This window comes from Choloepus didactylus, chromosome 21, assembly GCF_015220235.1.
Source record: "Choloepus didactylus isolate mChoDid1 chromosome 21, mChoDid1.pri, whole genome shotgun sequence".
Lineage (NCBI taxonomy): Eukaryota > Metazoa > Chordata > Mammalia > Pilosa > Megalonychidae > Choloepus > Choloepus didactylus.
Genome location: NC_051327.1, coordinates 28,844,355 through 28,854,902, shown reverse-complemented (window position 1 = coordinate 28,854,902; position 10,548 = coordinate 28,844,355). Strand labels below are relative to the sequence as shown.

Below are 10,548 nucleotides of genomic sequence, written 5' to 3'. Positions count from 1 at the left end.
CGTGACCCTGGGAACTAAAGTCACTGGCCTTGCCTGATGGGTTTGGAGTGGGGTTGGGGCTCCAAAGGAGATTGTGGAGAGCTGCGGCCCAAAAATGAACAGCTGCGTGCCCGATAAAGGTTAGCAGCCTGGCTAGCCTGGTGCAGTCAGCCCTCGGGCAACTGGGGCCCATTGTCTTCTGCCACCTGGCTCCATTCAAAGTACTAACCCATGGCTCACATGGCAAGTTGTGTGTTATATACATATAGGCTATCACCATAAAATTTTAGAAATGAAAATTTAAAAACTAATGCCTAACGGTAATCATACACCTACCCTGACCCAGCAATTCCACTGCTATGCTTACTAAGAGTCTATAAAGACCCCAGGGCTGTATTTTTCCAGATCTTGCTGCTGCACATTCTCTCTCTCTCATTATGTGCAGGTGTCCACATACGCGGCAGCATTAACCGGAAGCGCCCCGAGCTGACCACCAACAGAAGAGCTCAAAGGGGGTAAATTCTCATAACGGACCACGTGGCAATGAAAAGGAGGGGAGCAGAGAGAAGGGTGGATTTCACAGAACTTCTGCTGCGCCTAAGAAGCGAGACCCCAAAACTACATACTACGTGATCCCGCTTCCATGTCGGGGGGACCCGCTACTGACTGACAGGGACAGGAGGCAACTTCCCGGGCTGCTGGAACTATTCTGCCCCGATCTGGGTCGTCTCCTCGGGGCGGGGCACACCGAGCTGCACAGGGACGGCCCCATTACAACCTAAGAGCCCCGCCCAGGCAGCGTCCTCCTCGGCGGCCCCGACCCCACTGCCCTCGGTGACCGACCCTGCTCCCCACGGGGCCGCCCAGGACCGGGAGCGAGCGCGCAGACTCGCTGGGGAAGGAGCCCCGGGCGCGCCCGGGCGGAGGCGCCCACGTGGCGAGGGAACGCAGCCAATCAGCGTCCCGCCTGGCCCGGGGTCACTAAATAAGGGCCTCCGTCACCTAGGCTGACCGCTCGCGTCCAATGGGAGCGCGGCTCTGCGGCGGCCAATGAGAGGCGGTCTTACGTTTCCTTCGCCCGGCCTCCGGCTCCTCCGCAGCGCTTCCGCACTGAACGCCTCGCTCCGAATGCCGGTTGGCGACGTTCCAGCCAATCACCGCGGAGCCCCTAGCCCGATGGCCAATGGCCTCCCGCCTCCCCTAGCCGCGCCGCGCGGGTTGGCGCCGAGCGTCCGCAGCCCACGGGAGGCGGGGGCGGATTGGCGCAGGCGGCGCCCAATGAGCAGCGCGCGTGAGGCGTCGGGCCAATGCGCTCGCAGGGGGCGTGGCGGGCGCCGCGGCGGGCGGCTGCGAGGAGCAGCCAGCGGCGGCGGCCGGTGGTGGCAGCGCCGGCGGCCATGGCGGCGACGGAGGCTGGCGGCGACGATGCCCGCTGCGTGCGGCTGAGCGCCGAGCGGGCCCGGGCGCTGCTGGCCGACGTGGACACGCTGCTGTTCGACTGCGACGGCGTCCTGTGGCGCGGCGAGACGGCGGTGCCCGGGGCGCCCGAGGTGCTGCGAGCGCTGCGGGCCCGCGGCAAGCGCCTGGCCTTCATCACCAACAACAGCAGCAAGACCCGCGCGGCCTACGCCGAGAAGCTGCGGCGCCTGGGCTTCGGCGGCCCCGCGGGGCCCGACGCCGGCCGCGAGGTCTTCGGCACGGCCTACTGCACGGCGCTCTACCTGCGCCAGCGGCTGGCGGGCGCGCCGGGCGCCAAGGCCTACGTGCTGGGCAGCCCAGCCCTGGCGGCCGAGCTGGAGGCCGTGGGCGTCGCCTGCCTGGGCGTGGGGCCCGAGCCGCTGCGGGGTGACGGCCCCGGCGACTGGCTGGCCGCGCCGCTGGAGCCCGGCGTGCGCGCCGTGGTGGTGGGCTTCGACCCGCACTTCAGCTACATGAAGCTGCTCCAGGCCCTGCGCTACCTGCAGCAGCCCGGCTGCCTGCTCGTGGGCACCAACATGGACAACCGGCTCCCGCTCGAGCACGGCCGCTTCATCGCGGGTCGGTGCGCCCCGGGGGGGCGGGCGGCGGCCGGGCCACCCCCAACGAGGCCGCCCCCGCCCCCCTGACCCCGGGCGCGCCCTCTCTGCCTCCCTCTCGGCCCCGCAGGTACCGGCTGCCTGGTGCGCGCCGTGGAGATGGCCGCGCAGCGCCAGGCCGATGTCATCGGGAAGCCCAGCCGCTTCATCTTCGACTGCGTGTCCCAGGAGTACGGCGTCAACCCGGAGCGCACGGTCATGGTGGGAGACCGGCTGGACACGGACATCCTCCTGGGCGTCACCTGTGGCCTGAAGACCGTGCTGACCCTCACTGGAGTCTCCACGCTGGAGGACGTCAAGAGCAATCAGGAAAGTGACTGCTTGTCCAAGAAGAAAATGGTCCCTGATTTCTATGTGGACAGCATCGCTGACCTTCTGCCCGCCCTTCAAGGTTAAAGATTTAGTGTCTTTAATCTCCAGAATAAAAAAAAATGGAAAGTTAGTTACCCCATCCGTTGGTGGGGCTCAAGTCCCCACTCAGCGAGACGCTCCAGAGGACGTACTGTGAGCCAAGCAGAGGCTTTAGTTTCTACCTTGTGAGTAAACATGGGGGGTGATCTTGTTTACAGATGCTTGTGTTGTAAGATGCACTTTTAAGGATGCCACCCTGGGGCTCCCAGGTCTGGGGTGCTGTTGGCAAGGGTGGGTGTGTACCTGGCCAGGATTTAGGCAGCTTCAGGACCTGCAGACAGGACTGAGGTGTGCCTCGGGCTGTGTGTTCCGGGATTTTGTTGAAGAACCCGTTCAGGGACGAAGCCCCCCCTTGCAAGGGGCAGGGGTTGGTGCTCGTTATCACAACTGTTGGGAGAAATTGTATGGAGGCGATCAGGGCTGGCATCCGTGTGTCCTCTGGCAGAAGGGTCTGCTGCTGCCTCTAGACCCCTTTTGTGGAGGACAGGAATGGAGAAGGGGACATTACCAGGGGTGTCTGGCTCTCCTTCAGGTATGGGGCACTGCCCTATACCCCCCCCCCCACGTACACACCCACTTCTTGCAAACCACTGCGATGTCACAATTGTCTCTTCCGTTTCAGATCCCCAGGGCTGCCGGGCCACACGCATGGTTGTGCAATTCTATAAATCAGCCCGGTTAGGCTTCGGGTGCCCTAATGTGCTTTTAAATCCAGGTGACTTTTCCTGAGCATGTCGTGTTGGTGGCCAAGCAGCCGGGAGGGTGTGGCTGCAGTCCCTGAACTCTGCACTGCTGTTCAGCGCTGGTACCAAAAATGATCCCTGTGAACTTTGGAAGGACTTTGTCAAGTGCTGAAACAGAATCTTGAGTGTGTTGATTAATAGCTGTGCTCTGTTTCGTAGGGAAATTCCCACCAAGGAAGCCTACGAGCCCTGCAGCCAGCGGCACGGCCTCGGGCGTGTCCTGTCACCCGGGCACCCTCTGGGTGGGTGAGGGGGAGTTTCTCCAGGAAAGGAAGGCCTTTTAAAAAGCCTTCGGCTCTTCCGTCTTCCTGTCTCCTTGGTTGGGGCTGGGGCCAGTGGCCCAGGAGGCCCACCTCCCTTACCCCTGGATCCCGCGGTCTGGCCGGTGGAAGGAGTAGCCACTTCCTGGCGGGGGCCGTGGCGTTCTCTGCCTGTTCCTGGGTCTGCTGCCCTCGAGGACGGGCCTTTCAAGAGACGCTCCACCGGCACGTGTGGGCAGAGCCTGGGAAGCTGTTCCTCTCAGCCGACTGCTTCCCGGTTTTTGCCCTGCACCCAGTGGCAACTGCCCACGGCCGTAGCTGCTGTCCTGGCGCTCGGGTCACGCTCATCCACTGAGAGTTTTCAGAGCAATAAAGAGTATCCCAAGGCTCCAGCTCCTCCCAGATCTGGGGTCTGGGCTTTGCATCGGGCTGGTCTGCAGCCGCTTTGCTCCAGGCGGAACCATCAGGGAGGCCAGTGCCTGTGAGGTTGGTGGAGCTGACCCTGGCTCTGCGATGTCGGCTCAAGGTGGGTCTGATGTTGAGCAGACCTGTCAGGGCGTCGTCACCCACACCAGGAGCACGCAGCGGGGCGGCCTCCGTGACCTCCCTCTCCTGCCCGGCAGCGCCCAGGAGCCCATGCATCACGGGCTCCACACTGTGTACTGAACGTGTAGTAAATTCTGCAACCTGCTCGACTCAGCCTGCTTTTCTCTCGCGCCGCAGCAGCTGCTGATCCTGCGTGGGGGTGGGGCAGGAGGACTAAAAGTGCAAGACGGCTGTCCCGGGGCTCCCACCTCCAGAGCCATCACCCTGCCACCTGGCACCACCCCGTCTCAGGCCTGTTGCAGAGGGGCAGCCTTCTGGAGAAGGATAGAACCAATCCGGAAGAGCTGGGGAAATTGAAGCAGAGGAAGTCCAGAGCAGGAGAGGGTCACAGGGCACCCCGAGATGGCATGGAGCACTCAGGCAGTGGCAGGGCCTGTGCTCTGTGCTGGCCACAGTGTCAGGCTGCTGGTGAGCACAAGCCAAGGGCCAGGATAATGGCATCCAGTTAAGGAGAAAGCCAGGGCAGTGGGACCCCAGGGGCTGAGCTGGCTCCTCCCAGGCACACTGGGTCTGGGCAGGCTGCACCCTACCCAGCCTGGGGTTGGCGCAGCAGCTGGGGGTGCACCAGGAGGAAGGAGGCAGTGGCCTGGGGTCCCCACATCCGTGGTTTGCCAGCACATTATCTGACAGCTCACTGACTGGGATGTTTATGCCCTGTGCCCGGTTCTCGGAGTGTAGAGGTGACCCAAGGGCAGCAGGCCTTTTCAGGAAACGTCAAATCAGTCGCCCAGGGAACCCAATGAAGGGCAGGGTCTGGGAGGGCCCAGGCCGACCTTGCCAGTCAGCAGGCCTCAACCTCCCCAACGGCCACGCTCCCTGGTCCACACGGCCCGGGTTTCAGGGCGCAGGCACAGTGACAAGCCCCTCCAGGTAGGCGGAGGGGGCTGGCTGGCCCCAACCCAGATATCAGATAGCTGAGCAGGGGAGGGGGCTGTCATTTGGCGCATCACAGGTGTCCTGGGCCCAGACAATCGGCTCCTTGTCGACAGAGGCTGTGGCATGGAGCAGGGGAGCGGTCTCACTGAGCGCTCCGGGCCTGGGCCTGTTGGGGTAAGTGTCCCCCACCACCCCAAAACCCTCACCTGGGACTGGGACAAGGGCCCACCTCCTGCTATACCTGTCCTAAGCAAGCCCCCTCGCTGACCCCCGTGTGTTCCCAGGAGAAGACCCAGCCCAGCTGTGGGGGCTGGAGAGCCCCAGGTCTGCTGCTACTGCTGGCCATGGCCATTGCTGGGGCTGTGGCCGGGGGGCTGCTTGGTTCCACCCAGGGCCCTGCCAAGGTGAGACCCCCGAGGTCTGGGCAGGGGCGTGGGCAGTGGGAAGGGGTACAGAGGCCAGCAGGTCCAGCACCCCCGGGGAGCAAGGGCTCAGAGCAGCCAGAACCACTCAGGCGGGACAGCCCGGGCCTGGGGTGCTGGGGGTGTCCCAGAGGCCCAACTCAGCTCTGACCACCCCCCCTCAGCCACTGCTGCAGATGCTGCACCTGACACCCCCAAACCCACGGGGGGCCTGGTCCAACCAAACCACCCTGGTGGACGTGGTGCGGAAGGTGGCGACACTCACAGTGACCCCCCCACGGAGCAACGGCAGCTGGGTGGTGCTGCTGGACGGGCAGAGCGTGAGTGTGTGGGGAGGGGTCCCCAACTGCAGTCAGGGAGACCCTGGCGTCCGGGGCAGCCAGCCTCACCAGCTGCCTCCCCAGGGCTGCGTCTGCTACCGCCCAGCAGAGCACCGGGCCTGCTTCCTCCGCGCAATGGAGCCAGGGGATCGGGAGGCCCTGCAGCTGCTGCTGGACACCTCACAGGTGAGGGCCCCCCACTGGGCTGGGTGCCGAGGCCAGGGCCAGACAAAAGTTCCTCTGTATGGACCAGGCCAGGGGCCGCCTGAGGACTCCGGTTTCAGGGTAACAGAAAGCTCTCTCTTCCCCTGGTGGGGGCTGCTGACAAAGACCAAGGGCCATGCCAGCCCTGGGGTACCTGGGCCCCCTTCTGCCTTCTACCCTCCACGGTCCACCAGCGCCTTCTCTGCAGGCCCAAGAGTCTCGTGGCCCCAGCCAGGACACCCGCCACACCCAGGAGCTGCTGGCCGTGCTAGGCAGGCACGAGGTGGCCCCTGCCCAGGTGGGGGCTTTGGTGCGGCAGCTCTGTGAACGGACCCCCATCTACTGGGCCCGTCGGGCAAAGGGTGAGTCAGGGCAGCTCGCAACCCACCCTGCTGCACGGAGAGGCCTGCGGCTCCCACAGGGCATGGTGGGGTGCTGGGGCCAGGGGCCTCTCAGATTCACGGGGGCTTCTCTCCCCAGGGCCCCCAAGGCAGCGGCTCATCTACCTCTGTATCGACATCTGCTTCCCCAGCAACATCTGCGTATCAGTCTGCTTTTATTACCTACCAGATTAAAGCCCCAGTCCCGGCCCTGATCCCCACCAGCTGGCCACCCGTCACCCGCACCACAGAGGTCAACTGAGATGAATAAAGCCCTCCGCCCGGCTGCGGTGGTGTTCTCTGTGGCTTCGGGGCCCAAGGCAACAGCTGGGAGTGGGGAGCACTGGCTTGGGTGCTAGGCCGGCAGCCTTGGGTCCTTTTCAGTGGCTCCAGGCCCAGATTTTGCCAGAATTTCCCAGATGGAGACAGGCTAGCCCAGCCCAGTCATCTAGAGCCGGGCCTGGGCTAGGCCTTCTGAACCGTCACACCCAGAGAAGCAACTCTGGGTTGAGCGTGCCCCAGGGCAGGCCGCCCTGGCAGGTCACGGCTGGCCGGGGGGCTCCAGGGTAGCTCAAAGGTCCATTTGGTCTTGGCCATCAAAGGCTAGCCCATGGGGTTCTCTCGGACCTGGGGGCTGTCCAGGCACCTGCAGCTGAGTGCTGCCTGCATCAGGCAGTCCCGGCTGACAGTAAGTGCGCCGCCTGCAGTCCCAGGGGCACGGGCTAGCCCAGCACGCTGTCATTGAAGGCCAAGCAGACAACGGCCTTCTGGTGGCCTCCGTACTCTCTCTTGATCTCTCCAGTTTCCACGCACCAGAGCCGGGCCAGATTGTCAGAAGAAGCTGGATGAGCAACACGTAGCAGATCTGGGCACAGCCCCAGCCCATGCAGGGCCGGGGGCTGGCACTGGGGACCACAGCAGGGAGGTTGGGAGGGTGGGGGGCAGGCTTACCCGTGACAATGTACTGGGAGTCCCCAGAGAAGGCACAGCCCCACATCCAGCCACGGGATGACTCCCCGGGGTTGCTGCTCTTGATGCTCAGCTCTGTCATCAGGGAGAAGTTGGACGTCCTCCAGATCTTGCACGTCTGGTCCGCCGAGCAGGTGGCCAGGAGCCTGGGGTGGGTGGGGGTGTGGGGACAGCGGATGCTCTCCAACTGCTACTCCCACTGGCACCAGGCGGCCCCGCCTCACTCCCCACCTGCCCATTAGGTGCCCACACACGTGGAGTCAGGGCTGAAGCGGCACTGTAGGGCGTAGCGGGTGTGTGCGGGAATCTTGGTCTTGGGGATGAGCTGTGTCACCTCGTCGCCAATGCCCCCAGTCAGGTTCCAGACGTAGCAATTTCCCTACAGGGTAGGAGAGCCATCGTGGGCAGCCCGGGAGCCTGCGGTCTGAGCCGGGATCCAGGGCTACCGCCCAACACCGGGGCTGACTGTGCACAGGGGTGGGGGGCGTGTGCGGGCAGTGGGTCACTCTGATCCTGCCTGAAGGGAGCATGCAGGAACCCTGGACCCAACCAAAGGCCACTGCGACCAACAGCAGGCAGCCATGGCCGGCCCAGGATGAACGCTGCCCACCAACGGGAACAGGAAGAGGAGTTCAGGATGGGAGGAGGGCCCCGCCCCGGGACAGAGGGGACAGCCAGGCAAAGGCACAGGAGGGGACACGGGACTTGCTGAAGTTTAATAGAAGCCAAGGGGAGAACATGAGGCCAGAGAGGAGAGCAGGGGCCACCGCAGCACCCTGCAGGCCACGGTCAGAAGCCAGGGGCGAGGCGGGCAGGCTGCCTGTGGAAGGACGTTCGGGTGGCCATGGGAGAATGGATTGGGGGCTGGGGGAGTAGCGGGAGGGGGGGCACGGAGAGACTAAAGCCCTGGTCAGGAAGGGAACAGGGAGAAAGGAAGGAGACAGAGGGCTTCTGTAAACAAAACTGCACAACCTGCCTGGTAGGACGTGGCAGACTGCAAAAGGATAGTTGAGGAACCAACATCCAGATTTCTGGCTTAGAAGCTGGGTGGGGTTTGGGGCCCCGGAGGGAGACTCACAGTGCTGTTGACTGCTGCCATGTAGCTGGCGTCAGGGTCGATGTGGGCGGATGTGATGGAAACCTCGGGTTCCGGGATGAGCTGCTCGTTGTGGTCAGTTTTCAAGTCCCAGATGTGGATGGCCCCACTCTGGTCTCCCACAATGAGCTCGGCCTGGGGGCAGGGGAGGTGAGGCTGGGCAGGACCCCTGCCCTCCTCCAGCCCTGGGTGTCAGGCCCCACGAGGCCCCCTCACCTGGTTGGGGTGTAGGCACACACAGTTGATGGGCGCGTTCACCTGGAAGATGCGCTGGCACTGCAGGTTCCGGGACCTGGAGGGTGCGGGGTCACCCTGTGTGGTGGATGCTGCGGGTGCCCTGCCCAGCTGCCCTCTACCTGGTCGTCTCATCAGGAAATGCCCGGATGGACTCAGAAGGGGGAGCTGCCTCTGACACAGCTCACTCTCCACAGCTCCCCGCAGGACCAGACGGTGACGTCGCACAGCTTTCTTTGGCTTCGTCCTTGCCCCGTCTTGCTGTCCTCACTTCCCTCAATAAATCACCTGCCCTCAAAGCCCTGCCTCGCCCTCTGCTTGATGGGGGCCTGGACCCGACTCCACGCGCCTCACCTGAGGTCCCAGATCCTGGCCGTGCAGTCCTCGCCACCCGTGTACATCCAGCGGCCATCCTCGTGGAAGCCCACAGACGCGATGTTCTTGTTAACCCCATCGTAGCTGATGATGGGGTTGGGGTTGTTGGAGTTGAGGTCGTACATGCGGATGTGCTGGTAACCTAAGGGCACGTTGCTGAACATTACGCTGGGTGCCGCCCAGGGCGACCACCAAACGTCAGGGATCAAGGATCAGAGGTACCTGCGGCTGCGATCATGCTGCGGTCTGGCGTGATCTCGAGCGCGTTCACCTGCTGCATGGGTTAAGGAAGATGCCAGAAACAGCACCAGAGACCCCGTGGGGCGTCTGCATCGTGCCCTCCCCTCCCGGCCCCCCACCCGGCTCCGGGGCTGGATACGGAGTCCTGGTGCTGCACCGTGCGGGTGCAGATCCCACTGTGGGCCTGCCAGAACCGCACCGTGTGGTCATAGCCGGCAGTGGCCAGGATGACCGGGTCGCTGCCCACCGTGCCCGGGGAGGTGTTCATGGCGGGGCTGCCGAGGAGAGCCCGCACAGGGCCCGGGAGCTGGGCGGCAGGGGACCAATCAGAGCATCTGGAGAAGAGGGAGGTGCGGGGTGTTCAGGGGCTGCCCTCCGTGTATGAGGGTGCCAGGGTCAGTCGGCGCTGCGAGATGGGTCCTATGGCTCCCATTTTAGAGGTGGGGACAGTGAGGCTCTGCGAGGCCCGGGTACACGCGTCACAGCGGCGAAGGGCCCTCGGGGGCTGCGGGGCGCGTGCTCCGCTCCCCGCCCCTCGCGGCCGGCAGGGGGCAGTGGCGCCCGGGACGCCCGCTCTGCCGCAGGGGCGGGCCGCGCATGCGTGGGGCGGCGGACCGGCCGGAGCGGAAAGCCGAGCTCTGCCGCCGCGCATGCGTACCAGGCGGGCGGCGGACCTGAAGGGAGGGGGCGCCGTCCGGTGGATCCCCAAGCTCCCCCTGTGCTCCGCCGACCGCCCTGGCTCCGTCTAACCGGGCCGGCTTCCCCCGGCCGCGCTCTCCCGGCCGCCCGGCAGCCGCCTCCCGGCCCTCGTCCCGCGGCCTCCGTACCTTACACGCGGCGCCGCACTCCGCCGTGGCTCAGGACGGCGGGAGGAGCCGGAGCGAGTCGCTCGAGGCCGACGCTGAGCGCAGAGTTATCGATGGGCCTTCGGGGCGAGACCAGAGGGCTGGGCGGAGGCGGCTGCAAGGAGGGCCCTTGGCGGCGCGGGGAGGCCGGAGCAGGGGTCCCAGCCATTCTCCAGGCTTGGGCCCCGGGGCGGGTCCCGCCGGCCTCCTGCGCCCCGCACGCCGTGGGACGGGGTTGCGTGGTAAAGCCCAGGACCTCGTTAAATTAAGATTTCATTCACCGCCCTCCCCCCGCCGTGGGACAGGACCCCCCAGACGAATGCGCCTTCCTAGTGACCTGGGACGCGGATTCCGGGAACGAGCCTGACCCTGGCATCTAGGGGTTGAGAGTGCCTTTTTGACCAAAAGTGGGGAAAGAAAGGCAACAGAATAAGGTTTCAGTGGCTAAGAGATTTCAAATCGCATCAGAGGATGTCCTGGAGGTTACTCCTGTGCAAGCTTCACCTAATGCCA

General features: G+C 64.6%; 4 protein-coding genes across 8 annotated transcripts in view; 3 read left to right on the top strand and 1 right to left on the bottom strand.

The window, feature by feature from the left end:
- The first annotated feature begins 1,341 nt into the window (after positions 1-1,341).
- LOC119517862 (phosphoglycolate phosphatase) lies at positions 1,342-4,163 on the top strand. 2 transcript variants are annotated; one of them, XR_005213647.1, is made up of 3 exons: positions 1,342-2,016; positions 2,125-2,590; positions 3,368-4,163. XR_005213647.1 is itself a non-coding variant. In XM_037814925.1 (2 exons), the coding sequence occupies exons 1-2, from the start codon at positions 1,377-1,379 to the stop codon at positions 2,448-2,450; spliced, it is 966 nt and encodes a 321-aa protein (XP_037670853.1). In that variant the 5' UTR covers positions 1,342-1,376; the 3' UTR covers positions 2,451-4,163. The 2 variants fall into 2 exon arrangements, 1 of the variants encoding a protein (XP_037670853.1); XM_037814925.1 differs by having other exon boundaries at positions 2,125-4,163.
- Positions 2,522-6,545, top strand: BRICD5 (BRICHOS domain containing 5). Its single transcript, XM_037814926.1, has 6 exons — positions 2,522-2,590; positions 5,235-5,354; positions 5,537-5,692; positions 5,777-5,878; positions 6,105-6,258; positions 6,377-6,545. Exons 2-6 carry the CDS (start codon positions 5,295-5,297, stop codon positions 6,469-6,471), a joined length of 567 nt encoding a protein of 188 aa, XP_037670854.1. The 5' UTR covers positions 2,522-2,590; positions 5,235-5,294; the 3' UTR covers positions 6,472-6,545.
- MLST8 (MTOR associated protein, LST8 homolog) lies at positions 6,436-10,208 on the bottom strand. 4 transcript variants are annotated; one of them, XM_037814924.1, is made up of 9 exons: positions 10,018-10,208; positions 9,330-9,525; positions 9,173-9,224; positions 8,930-9,092; positions 8,558-8,633; positions 8,324-8,476; positions 7,496-7,624; positions 7,228-7,391; positions 6,436-7,117 (listed from the first exon to the last, which is right to left on the bottom strand). In XM_037814924.1, exons 2-9 carry the CDS (start codon positions 9,456-9,458, stop codon positions 7,108-7,110), a joined length of 876 nt encoding a protein of 291 aa, XP_037670852.1. In that variant the 5' UTR covers positions 9,459-9,525; positions 10,018-10,208; the 3' UTR covers positions 6,436-7,107. The 4 variants fall into 4 exon arrangements, with proteins under 4 accessions (XP_037670852.1, XP_037670849.1, XP_037670851.1 ...); XM_037814921.1 differs by having other exon boundaries at positions 7,500-7,624; positions 10,018-10,104; XM_037814923.1 differs by having other exon boundaries at positions 7,500-7,624; positions 9,173-9,221; positions 10,018-10,104.
- The window catches only part of CASKIN1 (CASK interacting protein 1), a 10,679-nt gene continuing 9,587 nt past the window's right edge, over positions 9,457-10,548 (top strand). The window contains exons 1-2 of the mRNA XM_037813789.1: positions 9,457-9,928; positions 9,984-10,277. Of these exons, the coding sequence (XP_037669717.1) occupies positions 9,457-9,928; positions 9,984-10,277 (766 nt within the window). The remainder of the gene's footprint in view (positions 9,929-9,983; positions 10,278-10,548) is intronic.